The 19,619-nt window shown below is 53.6% G+C and overlaps 1 protein-coding gene and 1 pseudogene across 1 annotated transcript in view; one reads left to right on the top strand and one right to left on the bottom strand.

Annotated features, from left to right (window-relative positions):
* LOC141371586 (rho guanine nucleotide exchange factor 7-like) overlaps positions 1-4,676 on the bottom strand; it is a 52,205-nt gene extending 47,529 nt beyond the window's left edge. Inside the window, exon 1 of the mRNA XM_073887442.1 lies at positions 4,321-4,676. Coding sequence (XP_073743543.1) covers positions 4,321-4,485 — 165 coding nt within the window. The 5' untranslated portion in view covers positions 4,486-4,676. The remainder of the gene's footprint in view (positions 1-4,320) is intronic.
* An 11,614-nt stretch (positions 4,677-16,290) lies between these two features.
* LOC141371588 (large ribosomal subunit protein bL35m pseudogene) lies at positions 16,291-16,977 on the top strand (annotated as a pseudogene).
* The last annotated feature ends 2,642 nt before the right edge of the window (positions 16,978-19,619 follow it).

Below are 19,619 nucleotides of genomic sequence, written 5' to 3'. Positions count from 1 at the left end.
GAGCACACCACGGGCCAGGCCAGGCCACGGCGCTAGTGTGGCTCTTGGCAAATCACTCTTCGCGTCCCCCCGTCTACACCGAATGCAGGTTTGTCTGCTCTACTGTGGAACGAGCCAACAAATGCGGTGAGTTTCCTCCTGCCCTGGGCCTAAAGCCCAAAACAAGAATCGCCCTGGTGTGGGGCTGAGAGAGGACTTTAAGATCATGTGCTTCAAAAGCAGATGTTTATTATTACACTAACTATTCTGGAAGCTTCGTTTCACTAGAAGGAATTTGATAGAACCAATAATTCAGTTTGCAAAGTTTAAAGAAGTCTCCTTAAAAACACAGTCAGGACATACCGTGTTCTGTAAGTTTTCTCTACGAGTGCTTTCCCAGGCGACCAACCAGGATTTACAAACGGTTACAGGGTGTGGGCTTTGGAATCTTGACTCCAGAGCAAGACCCTCGCCAGCACGCCACCCTGCCTGCGCTGACGTCACCCTCAGGGCCAAGGGCCCAGGAAGAGGCAAGCTCCCCACAGTGGGCACTCAGAACTGCTGTCCAGCGGCCGCTGACCTCACTCCCTCCCCCACCGAGCCCCAGAAGTCCTAGCACTGATCAGAATGCAGGCCACACATCAATCAAGAAAAAGCCATTTTTCCTCCTATGTCATATCCAAATTCGCTGATTTTCTGCAAAGCTGCAGAAGACCACCTAGGGTTGCCAGATGACAGTCTGAGGAAATGCAAACCATATTCTAATCCACATGTCAGAAAAACCGTCAGAGGCTGCACCGCTCAAACTCCTTAATTCCTGCTCCTTTGCACGTACGGCTGACTTTCAGACTTCATTTCCTTCGGCCTCACACCGCTGTTTTCACGGCTTCCTCCCGCTGTCCCCGAAGAACCTGTTAGTCCTTTTATCTCCCATAGATAGCATCTGGCACCCTGCAAGCAGGTACATAGTTAATAAATTGGGTTTAGATTTATTATGTGACTTATTATGGGTTGGATTGTGTCCCCCCAAATTCCTATGTTCAAGCCCTAACCCCCAGAAGCACAGGACGTGACCTTACTCAGAAACAAGGTCGCTGCAGATGTAACTGGTTAAGTTGAGGTCACACTGGGGTCAGGTGGTCCTAATCCAATGACGGTGTCCTTATGAAAGGGGAGGTGAGGACACAGCAGAGACCACAGGGAACGCCATGGGACTCTGGGCGTGTGCTGGACCCCCTTCCCCGGCGCCTTCCGAGGGAGCGCGGGCCTGCCTGCACCCCGATCCTGGGCCGGCGCCTCCAGGACTGGGAGAGAGCAGGTGCGCGGTGCAGCCCGCCCGGCTGGGGCGCTGTTACGGCCCCCGGACACAGACACCCAGCCTGACAAACTTAACCCAATCTAAACGCTCACACAGACACCCAGGACACCTAGCAAGACAAGAAGGTAGCAGGACTTTCAACAGTGATCCACAGATGTGGATGGAGGGAGTGTCTCCCTGGAGCACTTTACCGATCAGTGCGTGTTCTGTGCTCCGGGGCCCAGGGAGAAAGAACCAGGCTCCCTGAGATTCTCGCACTGAATCAAGCAACTCCATGTGCCATGTCCATAAGCAAAACTAAAGCAGTGTGCCATGACTTCCATCATGTCAATGCATTTTTTAGTGATGGTCCGCCCTCTAAAACTTGTACATCTTGATTTCACTCTCCGACGAAAGAGTCTAAAAAATGTTTAAAGTGGGAATTCATGAGCTCCAGGTAGCAGGACTCCCTGGATTCTGCAGCCTTTGTGTGTTTCCATCCCAGGAGGGATAACGTCCCAGCCATTACTGGAGAAAAGCAAAGCGCAAGAGCTTTGTACACGGAGATCTGGGAAACCATGTAATCCCATTTTGTCTCCCCTAAAGCAGAGACTATGTCGGCGGCAATAATGGAGAGTGTCTCTTTTCTGAACTGCTTGGGTAAAGAGTGTACTCACCGCGCGCCCCCACCACCCCCGTGCCCCAACCTCCCGCCTAAAGAAAAGCAGACTGCATCAAGGGGAACCCAAACAGAAAACTTTTACAATCTGAACCGAAATGAATGTCCTTGTGGTTCTCCGCCCCTTTTACTGGCTCCGAAGTAGAACAAATGAACGTAACGCAAGAAGCACATTAGTACATGTTTTCTTAATGAAAGGCACATGGGAAACCCGAGCCACCCCAAACTTTCCTTCACTCCCTGCCATCCCGTCTCATGGTCTGTTTCCAACTGTGACACTGCAGGCTGCTCACACCACATGAACCAGTCGTCAGGGTGTCCATGTGGCAAACTGGGGTCAAGTTAAGGCCCTTTCAACTCCCCATAAATATTCAGTGAGGCTTCCAAACGCTCGCACAGTTGGGTGAAAGCTGCCCCCCATCTGCTTTGGGGCTCACAGTATTTGGTGTGCAAGCTCAAAGAAATACCTCTGCTTAAGAAATGCAGCAGCTCATGAAACTTCAGAAACCCCAGGTTTTTTAGAGGCAGACACTGGCTAATATTTTACTCCAAAAACCTACCTTTGAACCAGAGAATCAGGAGCTCTGTCCATAATTTGTGCCTTTGACGTGAAACTTGCACTGTGGCAGCGTCAGTCGGAGCCGCGGGGCGGGGCTGGGGGGGGGGACAGTGGCAGTTGGGCTCCTGCAAAGCTAAACCCTGTATTCACTCCTCCCCTCCTTTTAGGGGGGTGGAAGGAGCGCCACAGTTCTGGAAGCAGATCTTAGAATGTACAAGAAAATGATGACTTAAGTCTGCCAATCAAAGTCATGCAGTTCTTACACCAAATAACATGCATTGATAGTGACATGTTTTTTATCCAGACAGCACATGAAGTTTCTTAAAGCTTCACTCTCGGTCACGAACAGCATTTTGTAGAAGCCTGTTTAGGTGAACTGAGCGTGCATTGTCAGTGCCCTGCAACATCTGTCTTCTATTACCAGACGTCCTGATATCCAGATGACAACAAAGTATTCTGAGGGCCCTGAAACTTGGATTCGGCTCCTTATTCCTGTCTTAAATCATAATTTTATTGTGACATCAGGTTCGTTTACAAGTAACATTTTTATTTCCTGGACAGACAGGCAGCTCTTCACTCTAATACAGATTCTGTTTCCATATATACGTCCCAAGTAAGAAAAATACCTGAAACTAGTATGCATGCAAAATTCATGTGAAATAAAACCTTTTCTGACCCTTAAAACGCAGCACCAAAACATGCACAAACTTCTAAGATTAAATGTTTTACTTTTTCAAGTCACCTAATTAACATTTTATTAGCGAAGTGTCTGTGTGCAGTTAGGGCCAATACAACCCCATTTAAAAAATTAAATAGTTTTTTCTTCCCTCTAATTATGCTGTGCTTCAGCTTCTACATTTAACACCTTTTAAATAACTGTTGATCTTAAGATTCTGCACTGGCAAAAAAAAAAAAAAAAAGGATAAAAACTGCAGTGTTTCTGAAATACAGGGATGCCTCGTTTTTTTAGAAGCACTTCTATGCCCCGGCCCCTGCTTTGTCAGTGTGTGTGAGAGGAAAGCAAACTTTAATCACTCACAGAGGCGAGGGTCAAGGTTCACACTCCAGCCCCGGGGAAACCACCAGCCACGGAGAGGGAAGCAGGGTCTGTGGGACTAGGGATTCTGTTCAAAATCAGGTATGGATCTGAAAGCGAAATCTAGAATTGTAAGCCAGCCTTGAAGAGTGCCAGGGCTTTCTTGGGTTTGCCATCCTCCGGGCTTGGAGACGTGAGGAATTCTTTCGTGGGGAAGGCAGCAAATCCTGTCACAGGCCGGCCCTGAGCTATTGATTATTGCATCTTTTAAAAATGCACAGCAATCGGTCGATTAGGCAGAGGTGAAACTCTCCTACAATACCACCAACAAAAACTGTTCAAACAAAGCCTGGGAGGAAGCCGTGCGCGGCGCTGGAGCACGGTTTTCTGCTCGGGTCACGGAGAGGGGCGACTCCACCTTGGGGCGGAGCGGAGCCGCCGCTCCCCTTCCCCGCGGCCTCCCCCGGGTCGTTCCCCCCGGACGCGGCCGGGCCCCCTTGTCCAGCCGCACCGCACACAATGGCGCCCCGAGCTCCCGCCACCCGGGCCTCGCGCCGCCTGCGCGCCCCCCGCGCGGGCCGCGTTCCCGGGTCCGCGCACAAAGGAGGCGCGTGGGCTCCTCCGCGCCCCGCGCGGCCGCCAGGTGCCGGCGCCCAGCGACCCCGCGCCCGCGCGTCTCCGCTCATTCCCCGGCCGCGGCGGGAACCAGGCGGGGCGCCCACCGCCCGGGGCCTGTGCGCCGCGGGGGCGCGAGCCCGGGCGGCACTTACTTTCTCGATGGTCCCGGGCAGCAGGCGCTCCAGCAGCCTGCAGAGGACCACCCCATCCTTCAGAGACGCCTGCAGGAAGCCCTCCGGGTCCGAGATGGTTTTCTTGGGCGACTCCAGCACCCCCAAGGTGATGAGCCACGTAACGGTCTGCTCGGCGGAATTCATAGCGGCGGCGCGCCCGGCCTCCCCGCGCCGCGAGCCCGTCTGGGCGCCGTTCACCTCGGAGCGGCCGCGGCCCGGCCGGCTGCGCCCCCCGCCCCCTCCGGCTCGCCCATGGAGAGGCCGGCCCCGCGATTGGCTCGGGCGGCGCCGCGGTCCGGCCGGCTCGCGCTCCCTCGCGTGCGTCCTGGCCGACTGTCAAGTGCCTTTTCATTAGATGCACATGAACCTGCGGCGGCCGCCCGGCGCCGCCCCCGCCGCCGCCTCCCGGCTCCCAGCCGCCGCCGCCGATGACATCACCGCGAGGAGAAGAAAAGACGCGGCGCTGGAGCGGCCCCGCGCCGGCCGGCCGCACACGCACCCCGCGCTCGGGCCCGCCGTGCGCCCCGCCGCGCGCCCCCGCCCCGGCCCGGCCGTGCGCGCCCACCTGCGCCGCCGTGACCTCCGGAGGCGCCGGCCGCCTTAACCGTTTGCGCCCCGCGGGCCCCCGCGCACGCCCTGCGGACGCCGGAGCGCGCCAGGAGGCCCTGGCGCCGGCCCTTCCTCGGACGACGCGGAACCCCTTATTGATTTTCTTAATTCACCAATGTTTCAAGTATTAAGTGCTTCCCAGAATGCTCTTTTGATTTTTGCCAGTTTTATTTCGGGCGGGGGGGGCGGTGCCGAAAACGAGACGTTGGCTTCTCCCCGCCACTTCGCAAGCCAGCAATTACAGAACACAAATGATCATTAAATCTGTGAGCAGATGGGCCTAATTCGGGGAGGAATTGATTTCCCGGGCGCTGCTGCGATCCTTGGGGACGGGGACGCCCCCGGAGCGCGCGGCGCGCCGGTGTTACGTGTGCCCCCTGTCGGGAGGCCTGCTCCCGCGCGCGTGACCTCAGCGCCCGCCCGGCTGGCCCCATCCGCAGGACCAGCAACCTTGGAGTGACCCCGCTTGAAACTGAGGGTGGCGTTCGGAGCACCATGGGAGGAAGCTCGGGAAAGAAGCAGAGGCTGCGCTGGGTGTGTGCCTGTGGCCGGGAAGGAAGGACCGAGAACGCCTCCGTCCAAACAGGCCACTTGGCCCGAAGATGCTCGGCTGGCCATGGGGCTGTGAGCGCACGCGCCAGACTGGAAGAACTCGGACGTCCAGCTGTCCCACAGTGACTTGAACACATGCGTAGGACCAGAGGAGAGAGCCCCTTCTTACAGGAAGGGCGGCGTAAAGATTGCCCTGTACACGTGTGTCCCTTTTCTCCCTCCACAGTCCCGAGGGCTTTCCCTGCTTGTTTCCCCGATGGCCTTCGGCAGTTTAAAACAGCATTAGCAGAGCTACTGTATGCCAGGCACATATTTAGTCCACTTAATGACAGAGGCTAGAAGCCATATAAAACTTTTCTTAAAAATAGAGGCTTAACTCCCTCTTTCTTTGCCTTCGTTAGTCCAGAGGACTTCGATGGCAATCGTGAATTGCATGGATTTCCAGCTTTGAGCTAAGCAGTTACATTTGCAAACACACAGTCATTGAAAAGGCGGCCACATCCTCGGTGGCCATAGTTACCCCTTGTTGAGCTCACCAGGGCTTTACCAGAGCTCCTTCCTGGCATCACATCACACCATCATTACTACAGTCTTACGAAGCTTGTCTCCTTGTCCTCATTGTACCACACCCAAGCGGTGGAGAGATGGGACGCAACACATCACCTGTTTCTAGACAGCTTCTCTACATGCTTTCCAGCAAACAGAGCAGGTGAGAGTTTTATTAAGGTCTGTGCCCAAAGACTCTATCAACAAAGGGGTATTGGGGCGCCTGGGTGGCTCAGTCGGTTAAGCGTCTGCCTTCAGCTCAGGTCCTAATCCCAGGGTCCTGGGATCGAGCCCCGCATGGGGCTGCCAGCTCAGCAGGAAGCCTGCTTCTCCCTCTCCCCCTTCTTGTGTTTCTCTCTCTCTCTCTCTCTCTCTCTCTGTTAAATAAATAAATAAAATCTTAAAAAAAATACACACAAAGGGGTATTGACCTAAGCATGGTTGTCCACTGAGATTCCTGTTTACTCTCATTACTGCTGAATTGAAGAAATAATTTAGAATACAGCCATTACAATTTCAAATTACATTAAATTGGGTCTGGTGCTTATAATCTGATAAACAAGACTAAGATTCAACTGGACTCAACCAAATAATCCTAAAGAAAGGCAGCTCTAGGGAGTCGCATTAGGTGACCAATAACTGGGCGGCCAATTATTGTCAGAAGGGAGACCCACACAGAACGGAGAACCACTATAACTGATCTTAGAAGTCCCTGAACATTTCAATGCTTTGTGGCTACTGGTGGCATTCTTTTACCTTGGATGGACATTTATTTCAAAAAAGTTTACTTGGAAGGGATTCATTCTAGAAAGTAACATTGTTCAAAGCTAGGTGTTTTTAGGTGTTTGAGCTATTTTAGTATCCAAGGTGTGCATTTGGTTAAACTTACCATTTTTCCAAGTTCCTATTACAGAAGGCACGGACTGTGGAGAACTCATTGTTCTGTTGGGTTGGAGCCAATTAAGACTGTTGTCGAGAGAGGATTTTGGTCCTGTCTGTGGATGCTACTTGACTCCCCCCAGAACAGTGTGGAACAGCTCTCAGCGCAGGCATGTCTCCTCTGGTTCCCTCATCTCTCATGAGAGGGTTTAGCTTCACACCCCACGTGGCCCCTGCTATCCCTCAGAGCCCCAGCCCCGGTCAACGCTGCAGTAGACCCACCATCAGCGCCCCCAGTAGCTCAGCTGAACCCCACCTGAGCTCAGCTGAGCGATGCTGATTCCATTGGCTGGCTTGTTGGTACTCGGAGGATGGTCTCTCCCCTAACCTGAAGCCAGATGGGCAGATGGCGATTGGCCTAGCAGTGTGTCGCCTTCATTCCGGACTGGGGGGGGTGGGGGGAGGTTATTGAATTAGACCATCATCTAGATGGAAACACGCATTAAGAAGCAGTTCTATGAAGCTCATCGGAGCTACTGTAGGTATGTTATTGAAGGCATTCTTTTTATTAAACAGTGTCCTATTTATTTGGCATAAATATGGTCAAACACTAAACATGAAAGATGCAAGGCAGGAAAAAGGTTTATAAACATACATGGCTGAAAATTACACAGGATCAGAAGACATCTTACCAATACACTGTTTTATGAAACATCACATCAACCCGAAGCTTATCCTAGTGTGGGTTCCCCCAGAAGCAGATCCTGAGCCAACAACTGGGTGCAAGCAACTTATTTGGGATGCAATCCTGGAAAGGACAGATGAAGAAAGGGAGGAAGTGAAACAGGGAAGAGACAGAAGTGAATCAAAGGTGGGTAGGGAGTAGCTGGGGCCCAGCTCTCCTGGGGCCTCTGAGAACCAGCATGGGCAGGCCCCAGAGTCCTCTGACCAGGGGACGGGCAGGCTAAGCTTCATCCCTCCACTCCCATCCCCCTGGATTGCGGGCCTCCCCTGAGGCATGGCCTCCAACTCCGCAGAGCCTCATGTCATGAGAGCAGGAAGCACAAGGGCCCAGTGTGGGCCCGAGCCTTCCTTCAACAGCTGCTGTGGTGTGCCCTCCAGGCCTGCTGATGCTTGCCCAGTGGTTGGTCTAGAGCCTTGAGTGAAGACAGCCCCCATGCCATACCACAGGGCCTTTGCACATCCCAGGCAATGGAAGGCTGCACTTCCCTAGCAAAGGAGAGGGGCCGTTTCTCTTGGCTTGGAGAGATCAGGGAATCAGGAGTCCACATTTCTCAGAATCTCCACCCAGAGCCCCCCTTCCAGGTCTCAGGGACTCTTTCCCCCAACCCAGCCCTGGACTCAGCCCCGGAGGTCTGTCGAGGTGGGGAGCTCCACTGCTTTGCAGACTGGGCACATCTATGATGAGTGCTGAGCCCTCTAGCTGCAGGGGATGGATGATTTGTCACACTGCCCGGGGGGGGGGGTTCAACGGGTGAGGTCCCTGAACTGTCACGTCTTTCTCCCGAGACTTCTCAGTGACCACAGCTGACTCCAACTCCTCACAACTGTCACTGCTCTGTGTCCTCAGGCACTGGGGTGGCTCCACACACTAATGCTTCCTTTGCACCTGCTCTGCACTCCATCCAGCACAGACAGGAGTGTAGCCGTTGTGAGGCACGGAAGAAGGGGAGGGTTAGCACCCCTTCATGCAGCATGAGCAATAGCGTCTGTGATGGTTCATTTCATGTGCCAACTCAACGGGGCCATAGAGCGCCCAAATATTTGGTCAAACATCATTTTGGGTGTGTCTGTGAGGGTGGTTTTGGCTGAGATTAACATTTGAGTCAGCAGACTGAGCAAAGCAGATTGCCCTCCCCCAACATGGGTGGGCCTCACCCAATCAGTCAAAGGCCTGAATGGACCACAAACACCAGCCCTCTCCCCTGAGTAAGGGAGACTCCTCCAGCAAATGCCTTTGAAGTGGAACATTGACTCCGACTGGGTCTCCAGCCTGCAGGCCCACCTGCAGATTGGACTTACCAGCTTCCATAATCCTATGAGCCCATTGCTTATAGTAAATCTCTTTACACATATCTTACCAGCTGTGCTTCTCCAGAGAACCCTGACCGTTAAAGCATCCTGCAGCCGGGCCATCTGGCTGGTGAGCGATGCGAGTGTGGATTCCCTGCCTGTGTGTCCACTTCCCAAGGTCACTTTTGAAACCACCTGCCTTGGTTTGGGCTCCCCCAAATGCAAACCCTGAGACAGGGCTTCAGTGCTGGAGGCATATTTGGGGGTTGAGCCCAAGAAGCACAAAGGAGGGAGTGGGGGAGATGAGGCAGGGAGTCTGCAAGAGAGGGTGCAGTCGGGAGCGGGAGCCACCGTAAGAACCCTCTAGGGGCCCTGTAGTAGTTGGCTGCACTGACCACAACAAAGCACCATGACCTACGAGACTTAGAAGCAGCAGAAATTGATCTCTCACAGTCTGGAGGCCAGAAGTCCAACATCGAGGTGTCCAGCAGCATGAGGCGGTGCTCCAGCATCTGTCAAAGGAGACCAGCAGGGTTGGTAAGCGTCATTGTGAGCTCAGAAGCTTCCTAACGTCTCTGTTTCGTGTTTGCTGGGAGACGTTCCTCCATGAGTCTCTCACCTTTCTGAGGAGCTGGGCAGAGGTCATGACAGCTTTTGTTCTGACTGTCCTTTCTAGAGAGTTTTGGAACAAACGTCTTCACACATAGAGACATCATCCCCCCGCCCCCCAGGCAGAGGGCACATTTGCCTGCTGACCTACAGACTGAAAATAATGTCTCCTGGGGGACAAAGTTTGGGCCAGTTTACTTGCAGTCCCTTTAAAGGTTGGGGTGGCTAAGCTCGGGCTCTGCGGCAGTGACACAAACCAGCCGTGTGTGTGGCACCACCCCCCACCCCCGGGGCCCACCCCTGCATTGCCTTGGACTTGGGAGCAAAACTGGGTCCCATGCTGCCTGCTCGGCTGTGAGTCCCATGGTCCCCAGGGTCCAACCTGACGGTCACCCACAAAGTCTGGCTAACTCTATTAGCCTTCGCGCAGGCTAAAATCCCAGACCCACGATGGTCCTCATAACGCCAGCATTCACTCCCTGGGATGAACGATCAATGCCTTTCTTCTTTCTGAACAGGGCTTTCATGGGACCTCTGAGTTTTATTAGGAAGAGCTCCTTCTTCATTGCCTCCACAGAGATTTGTAATCTCCCTTTTGATTTCCTCTCCAATCAAATATTTATCTAAGAATATGTTTCTTAATGACCAAGAAATCGAGACTTTGTTGGCCATTGAATGTGATTAGGCAGCTGGGCCTAGAAATCTCTGCTTTCTGAAGTTGGCTAAAGACGTTGACTGATCCATGATCATATATGTGAAAGGATGCACATACTCTGTTCAAGAGGTTATATACTTATTTTTATTATGTGCAGGTTTTGTGCTTTCTTAAGAACTTTTTATTTCAAAATCGTTTTAGAAGCACAATGGGTTTCAAAACTAGTATAGAGAGGTCCCATGTGGACTTCGGCCAGCTCCCTTCAGGGACGATGCCCCACATAACCAGAGCGCATCTCTGTGCGGCACGGCTGTGATGTGGTTCACCGAACCATGGACACTGTTCGGGTCTTGGCAATGCTTCCATATACTCCTGTACGTTCCGTCACACGTGTGTGCTGGGTCACCAGCACAGCGAGGCTGCAGACCGCTCCATCCGGGGTCACCCCTCGGCAGCCCCAGCCTGCCCACCAAACCTCTGAATCTCATCCCACCTCTGTCAGTTAGACACGCCCAATGCTCTGAGACACAGATGTTAAATGAAGTTTCCCTAAAATTTAAATCCTTTTAACAAGTTATATATGATGTTCAATGCACAGGTTAGTTGAAAACTTTTATCTTTTTCACAAATTATGCCTTAAGTTAATTCATATGGTTCACCTTTCTCCGATGACTTCTTTTATCCTGAATTTCAGCTTCTCTGAAGGGAAAACATCCATTTCCATTCCTGTTTTCCTCTTCCTTGGCCCAGGCCCTCATTTTCAACCTCGTGTCATCACCTGGAGTTAGACTGTGTAAAGAACATAAACTGGGGCTTACTTTCTGGGCTCTTTGCCTGTGTCTGGTTTGTTGGTTTGTTTGTTCATTAAAAACATTTTACTTTACTTAAAAAGTACTCATTTTGTTTTAAATAAAATAAATTTTTATTCATTTTATATTGATGTTTTCTATTTTTCTTCTCTGTGTTTTCAAATTGCTTTGGTTTGAAGAAGAAAAAAGATTTGTTCAAATCACTCTCCATTCCATTTTTTGTCTCTTTTTAAAATTTAAAAACTGAATCACAATCTTCCATTTAATAAGTGGTTACCTTTCCTTTCTTAGCTGATTGTCAGACACAAATCCCCATATCGAAAAGTAAGAGTCCACGAGACCATGCGTTCTTCCTTCCTCCTGCCTGCCTGCCTGCCACCTGCCCTCTAAGGGCGGCTTCTGGAACATGCTAGCTTCTCCTCGGCGGCCCTCAGGCCCACAATTCCCAATGCCCCTTTCTTCCCCCGATTGTACTTTGCAATCAGTTAGTTTTGTTTTAAACCATCGTTAGTATTTTACCGGTAGGATAGACCTTTCCTGGGCATTTTTATTTAGCTCTAGTATTGCACGTATGCCGGCCTGCGCGTGCGTGTGTGCAGGCATCTCTATATCTGTTCACCACCGTTTCCTCCTCTTCTCCGCTTCATGCGTCCTCGACTCCGTGGGTTCTTGGAGTCAAGTCTCAAGTATGTCCCTCTGGTGGGGCCATGTTTGCAAACACACGTTTACCCCCTGACTGGTGATTGGTGTTTTGGCCGGGCCGAGAGTTACAGGCTGCAGTCCTCCATTCTCGGTAGATGGCCATGCCCCCCACTGTCTCCCAGCCTCAGACGTGCAGGTAGGGAGTCCTGGGCTACTTTGGTGCTATTGCCCTCTGTAGATAACTTGTTCTTTTGGTGGAGAAACTTGTAGGATTTTCTCCTTATTGTTAGAGACCAGTACTTTCATCAGGATATGATCAGGATGCATTTGTGTGTGTGCATGTGTGACCGTGTGTGCGCGCGCATGTGTGTGCATGTGTGACCGTGAGTGTGCACATGTATGCACATGTGGCCATGTGTGTGCATGTGTGACTGTGTGTGTACATGTGTGGCCGTGTGTGTGCACGCACATGTGGCCGTGTGTGTGCATGGGTGACCGTGAGTGTGCACATGTATGCACATGTGGTCATGTGTGTGCACGTGTGGCTGTGTGTGTGTGCATGTGTGGCCGTGTGTGTGCACGCACATGTGGCCATGTGTGTGCATGGGTGACCGTGAGTGTGCACATGTGGTCATGTGTGTGCACGTGTGACTGTGTGTGTGTGCGCGTGTGGCCGTGTGTGTGCACGCACATGTGGCCATGTGTGTGCATGGGTGACCGTGTGTGTGCACGTGTGCATATGTGGCCATGTGTGTGCATGTGTGACTGTGTGTGCGCACATGTGGCCGTGTGTGCATGTGTGCATGTATGATCGTGTGTGCACATGTGTGCGCATGTGGCCGTGTGTGCGGGCATGTGAGTGTGCTGTGTGTACACGTGTGTGGCGTGTGTGCACACATGTGTGCGTGTGACCACGGAGGTGTGTGTGCATGTGTTGTGCTTGCATGCATGTGTGCAAATGCATTGTGCATGTGTGCATGTGCATGTGCATGTCTTGTGTACATGCATGTGTGTGGCTGTGCACTGTGCAAGTGCACTGTGTGAATGTGTGTGCAAGTACGTGTGTGCCTGTGTGTGCGTGTATGCATGTGTGTGTGCAAGTACACGTGTTTGCCTGTGTGTGCATGCGTGTGCACATGCGTGTGCCTGCACACGGCTTTATCCTCATCCTTGCCTGGGACTCGATGAGCCTCTTCAGAATCCGACCTCTCATCTCTCTTCAGTGGAGGGAAGTCTTTGACGCCGTGAATGTAATACTTCTCTGTCTCTTAACATCCTGGATCCTCTGTTAGTTTCCCATGAATTCTTTCTGCTTCTTTCCCGTCATGAGTTGTCTGCACTTTGACTCTGCCACAGGTCTTCCCGTTTAGGTTCTGGGCCAGTTCAGCAATTACAGCTTTCTTTCAGCTGCAGGACGGCTTCTCTCGGGTCTCATTTTAAACTCAAGTGTGTTTTTGTTTTGTGCTTATAAGGTTAGGGAGGAAAGTGTACTTTGAGAGGAAAAATACCCCCTTCACAGTGAAGGGGGTTGTGGTGGTTACAACGTCTGTGGCACTGTTTACGGCTCTCGGAGAGGTGAACGGGGACCCGAGAAGATCCGGCCTCAGCACCTTCCTGTCTCCCGTCACAGCTGCTCAGACCCTTCGCCCTGCAGTCCCTTCTTCCAGAACAGACTCCGCCTGAGTCCCATTTGCTCAGTCTGCCTATCACAGCACAATCCTGCCCCGTCCTCCGATGGTTTTCTGCTGCCTGCCTTCCCTGTCTGCTCTGTCCTTTCCACGGCGCCCCTCTGCAGACACATCCTCAGGTTCCCCCACCTACCCCTGCTCACCCCCAGCCCCCACAGCCCCATCTTCTCCTGGGGTCCCCATCCTGCCCGCTCCTCACCCCGGCTGCTCCTGCATGCAGCCCTATGGAAACACGCCTCTGAACCAGGAGCAAAGCATGCTTTCCATGGAGCCCGGCGACGGCTACCTGGCCCCACCAGGCCCCACCTGGCCCCACCAGGCCGCCCCTGGCCACTATCAGACCCTCAGCAGGGCTGCTGGGCCAAGACTCCCACACCTTTCTGATCTCCAGCAAGGGCATGAACAGGAAGTTCTGAGACAGGCTTTTCACACTGGTCTCACCAGCACTGGGTTTCTTAGCATCACCTTTGAGAATCCGGTGACACTAAGAAAACTCTCCTGGGATGCACGGAACTTCAGAGGGCTCTCGGACTCCCCGGCGTGTAACCCTGGGCCCGGGCAGCATCGGAGTTGGACCTGCCAGCTCAACAGCAAGTGTGAGCGGAAGACACACAAACCTAACATATCCTATGGGCGAGTAGAGCTGCTTTAAAAAAAGCAATAGGTGTTTGAAGAGTAAACTATTTCAGTGATTTTTGTTGGTGTAAGTCATAATGAGGCAAAATAGGACTTTTAGAAAACAAAATGTTTTACAAATCTGTGTTCTCCCCCATGTGTTTACCCTGGGGATACCAATGAGTGTTTTTCTCAGTGCCCTTGACTGGATATTATATAAAATAACAGACAGGAATAGAACTCTGTTGATCTTCCATAAAGCCTGAAATAACATTGGCCTTAGAAGTAGGAGGTGCTTTGCTTTATCTTTAAAAATACCCACTGTATTTTTTTTTACCTATACTCTGCAAAACTTAAAAATTCTTTCTGTTGGAGAAGTAATTTTTGAAAAAGAACAGAGGCAGATACCAACAAATAAATATTTGTTGATGTAATTAGTTGTCTGCCATATCTTATGTGGGGGCAGCAAAATCAATCTTACATGAAATTTTTGTTTTATAAGCGGCTTCATCCATTTGGATGTAAAGGGATACGTTTTTCATTGCCTCATTTCCTGTTCTTTTGATTTACTCCAGAAAACCAGTGCATCAAATGAATTATGGAACCCAATCTTTAAAGCCACAAATTACTGAAAACAGAGATGTCCCTAGGGAACAAGGCCTGTGGGTTTGTCCAAGCACTAAATTTCATCACAATTCTGCCTGGACTGTGAGCCCATTTGTCAGGGATGAGAAGCCTTACCCCCACAGAAAAATTTCTGGCAGAGGGGGTCCTCTGGGCTCAAGGAAATGGACTAGACATGAAGGCAGTAAAGTAAAACATGGGTTCAAAGAAGAGTTAAGGAAATAAGCTGGACTAAGGAGCCCAGTAGAAAAGCAGCCAGTCGCAAGGGTTACCAAGGAAGGCAGGAAGCCTAGAGACAGAGGTTAGGCTCGCGGGGACTGGCCCATGAAACGTGCACCTGGGAGGTGAGTATTTTCAGTGTAAGGCTAAAGGTGATCTAGAAGCAAAGGGTGCAGAGAAGGAAGCACATCGAATGAAGAAAACTAATACGCATATGTGTTTCCATAGCAACATTATTTATTACTCTGGGAAGCTGGGGAATTATCATATGTTTGGTAAATGAGAGCAGCAACTTTGTAGATCGTCGTGGCACCAGTGAGCGGGCACACGTGAAGAGTACGAAACACGCATAGGTAAAATAAAGCCAGCATCATTTCTGCGACGACCATCCCCGAACCCCTTCAGAAGGGCGGAAGGGGCTGCGAGGACTTTTCCCTGATGCTGCCCGTTTCCACGGTGGGAGGACGGCACCGGTGTTTCCCAGGGTGGAAGGGTGACCACCTGGACCTGCAGGGCTCAGCTCTGCTAATTCTATAAAGGACCATAGTTGTTCTGGGGCTAACTTCCGTGCTTCTGCCCCCACTCACTCGGCCTGTGGGGCCCCGGGCCCTGTGCATCTCAGCTCTCCGCCACGGGCTGCCCCGCTGGCTCCCACAGTGGGCGCGCACACACAGACCCCGGAGGCGGGAGGGGGGCTCTCTGTCCCCACCACCCCTCCACCTGGCACGGGCTGCTTGCTCCGCCTCCCGCCTGTCGCCACACTCCCAAAGCAAGCCCTCTGCAGCCGTGCCCAGGCCCCAGAGGGCTGAGCCCCAGGTTCGGGGTAGCGTCCTCAGAGCCCCTGAGCTGCCCGCAGCCTGGTGCCCCCCACCCCACCGTGTGGCCGTCCCGGCCCCGTTCAGCAAGGCTTTCCCCCACTTCCCATTCTGAGAGCCCAACCTCTCGCTTGCTTCTCCCAGGCCTGGCAGCAGAGCCCCCCACAGGTTTGCCCTGAAACCTCAGCACACTTTGCCTCGGTGGCCCCCCAATGCCTCATATTTGACAGCGGTTCCTTGGACTAAATTGCGTCTGTTCAAACAACCAGCGCGGCTTCGGTTCTCCTGCTGGGACCCTGGCGGACACCGGAGTCTGAAGAGAGGATCGGCCTGTCGGAGCCGGCGAGAGAGGACGTAGGAGGGAGGAAAGTCCAGGCCACATTAGGAGGCAAGAATGAGCCACGGGGATCAGCCCACTGGGAAAGTCATTGAGCAAAAAAGAAACAGGAGAGCAGAAAGGGGGTTAAACAACAAAGTAGCTCACACGCTTGTTGCAGACAGAGGAAGACGGTATTCGGGGAACCCCTGGGAAAGGTGGAGGAGGGCACAGAGATCACACCCAACTCCAGGTGCGGCAAGGGTGGGTGGAGACTCATACCAAGGAGCAGGTGCGGTCAGCGGGCTCCAAGTTCCTAGGAGGGGGGTGTGGCAAGATGGGAGTCGCTGCCCTTGCTCGTGCCGCGAGGGCCACCGCGAGGGCCGGTCAGGAGTCTTCCGGCCCCTGAACATCTGGGGGTCTTCAGCCTATCGAACCTGTGTCCAGAATGTGTCTCAGCTCTGCGCCGTCCACCCGACATTTTAGTTCTCTTCAGACACCAATGGTCTCCTCTGCTCCCGGACTTAGCACACGTGTCAGAAACCTGACATGTGATACTACAGCAAATCCTCAACAGAGCGGCCCCCTTGCTTCCAAATGTCCTGAAGCTACCAGGCAGAACGGAAAGGGGAAAGAAAGACCGTGAAAGCTGTCGTCTATAGGTTTCTTCGACTTCATTCTGGCCTGTGGCTGAGGAGGAAGGCTGGTTGTGAGAAAAAATTATGGGAAAAGACGGCTGCAAGAAAAAAGCGCTCGAGGGAATTTGTGTTCTGCAGTAAAACCCAGAGTAAGCTCTTAGATAAGATGACAACGTCTTTCTGGAAGAGGCGAAACTGGTATGCTGACGATCCTTATCCGAGGTACCATGATCGGACAAACCTGAAAGTACAGATCAGAAATTTTATGACTTCCTTGCTATTGAAGATGTATCTTCGTGTATATGATGTCATTGCAAAATGGAATAAGTACACAACTTGATGTAAATTGTGCCAGTTGGTCTGGAAACACACAGTTCCAACATTAAACTTACTAAAGTTTTAACAAAAAAAAAAAACAAAACAAAGTCCCTAGGAGGACACGTGAGGGCCGCAGGGGGGGCTCTTCTGCCGGTAGGCCCCCCAAGACACAATATGGGAGCGAGGGATGAGGGATTCAATCCCATATCAAGGCTGGGACTTTCCCTAAACTGACCTCACAGGGCTCTTGTTAAAACTGGACTGAACAGGCCAAGAGCAGAGCCCAAGGTCAGGGACTAATCAGAAAGAGGAGACCGCCTACATTAACGTTGGTCAGGGGAGAGTGCCCTCGTCGAAGGAACATGGGGTGTGCCCGTGCAGGGGTGCGGCCACCAGGAGACACCGCAAACGACACTCATCCCCTGACGCATTCCCAATGCCGCGGGAGCACAGTGACCACCTCAACCGCCCCCCAGAGTGTGGTATCAGCATGTGCAATGCCCTTTGCTCCCCGAGGACCAGCACCACTGGAATGCTGCTTCACCCTGGCACACTTCTGCACACATGGGGTCTGCCCACCCTGCTCCCGATGCTTTAGTCCTGCAAGGGGTTCACCGAGCAACCCCAGACCCCAGACAGCGCTCGTGTCTTGAGCGCTCAAGGGAGCAGGAGGGCCCGGGGGAGGGGCAGCATCAGCCCCTGCTCTTCTTACCTGGGAGCACCCGATCCTCAGGCCTTCAGGATCCCCACCAGGACGGGGATCCTGTGCCTCTGGGGGACGTGCACAGAGAGGGCTATTCCAGGCCCGGAGTTAATGAACCCCGGCTCTGTAAGTGCGCCCTTCCGAGCGGGAATGTTTGGGGCGTGCTTGCCTCTCTGGGTGTCTGTGTCCCCTAAAGACCTGGCGGGGAGGTGTTGGTAAGAGCACACTGGTGCAGGATGGAGTCTGATAGAGCATTTGTGTGAATCAAGTCAAATCTCAACACTTCACAGAGATTGTGTTGACGCCACAGGCTGGGGGTGCTCGGCCCTGCCCTCAGCGAACTGCCGGAAAAGCAACCCCAGAGAGGCAGCGACAGACGCTCTGCCGGCCTCCAGCTCTGCTGGTAGAGTAACGGAGCCCACGCTGCAAACAGGGCACTGGGGCACCCCAAAACAAAGGGTCCGCCGGCGCCTCCCCATCAACCCCCTCCAGGCAAAGCAGGAGCGGGCCAAGAATCTGCTGGTGGTTGGGGGCTCGTTTGGAAGGGTGCTGAGGACCTTTCTCTTCCCACCACACAGAGGAAGTGTGTGCTTCACCCCACCCAAGCAAGAGGGAGCTTAAGGGGACCCCCTCAGAGCTTCCCGCAGCTCCCGGAGCTGCTGGGGTGCAGAGCCAGGTTCCTGAGCGGCCTACAGCAGCCTTGGGACAAGCTGACGCCGGAGTGTGGCCGGACCGGAGCTGGACAAGGACCCAGAATCCAGACTCGGATACCCTCAACGGGGCCACCTGGGCCCCGGGCCTCTGGACGGGGGTGTGACACCAAAAGCAGGGTCTGTGGGGGTCCCCTGATGCTCAGGGCAGGGTCACAGCCGCGGGAGGCTCTGTGCACAGCAGGGAGCTGCAGGGGGCAGCCCTGTGGGGGCGTCTCGGAAGGAAGCCCCGAGCACTGGCCCTGGCGGAGACGCTGACCCTGCCCCCCCCCCCACCATCACCTGCCGTCTCCCTGATGCAGGAGCTGAGGCAGCACAAGCCCGCGGGGCCACAAGGAGATCCGAGAAGATCCGGGGGCAGGTAACAAGACACCAAACAGCCTACTCAAGTCCTGGGCGGAGGCGAGGACTGAGCTGGGCACAGGAGGACTGTAAAACCCAAGGTAAAATCAACGTTAGAGAAGGCACTAGGACCTTTTCATACCCCAAATGCGATTCTCTGTTTACTACCTAGAAAGGACCAGAAAAGCTTTGCCTTCTGCCCCAGATCTCCTCCACAGCGCTTCCCGGACGCCCGCAAAGAACGCGTGGACACGTCTCTTCAAAGCGGCCTGTGGAGAGACAGAATAAAGATGCTTTCTGTTTTCAGCCTGCGGAGGCCAGCTTATTAATACACGGGGGGCACGGGGGGCACCCTTCTGCATCAGGAATGTTCTGGCACGTGGGGAGTCAGCGGCCAGAGCATGGAGCCCGGGGGCGAGAAGCCGCCTGGCAACGGCGACGGGGAGGGCGCACCCCCCCCCGGCCACCTGGTGGCAGGGCTGGGGGGCTGCAGGGAGACGGCCACCCTGCGCCCGGGCTTCCCCCGCAGACCCCGGGGGACCGCAGGGCTGGCAGCGAGCCTTGGACGCCCACCCCACGACCGCTGCATTTCTCTGCCTTAGCGGTAAGCTGGCGCTCCGGTTTGCTTCACTGGTCCCGCCCAGGCCTCCGCGCAGTCAAGTTCTCGTTCCCAGTCCCCCCCCCGCCCCGCTCCCACAAAGTGTGGGACCAGACCGCGACAGTGTTGCTGCAGACAAGTCGCCACCTCCCCGGAACACTCTGCTCCACCTCGGCCGGAAACAACCTACCTGCGCTTGCGTCTCCTGCCCATCAGTCCAACACTGACACAGGTTTTGGGGGACGACCGCAGGCCAAACCACACGTGGGCCCGTGGCCGGGAGGGCCGGGAGGGGCCCCTGGCCATTGCCCTGCCAGTGCCGGCCCCTCGCAGCTGTTGGCCCGAGACGCGGTGACC

This window comes from Callorhinus ursinus, unplaced genomic scaffold, assembly GCF_003265705.2.
Source record: "Callorhinus ursinus isolate GAN/ISIS: 27379988/994484 unplaced genomic scaffold, GSC_fseal_2.0 scaffold79, whole genome shotgun sequence".
NCBI classification, from domain to species: Eukaryota; Metazoa; Chordata; class Mammalia; order Carnivora; family Otariidae; genus Callorhinus; species Callorhinus ursinus.
The sequence above is the reverse complement of the archived record's forward strand: the minus strand, read 5'-3'. Positions and strand labels throughout refer to the sequence as shown.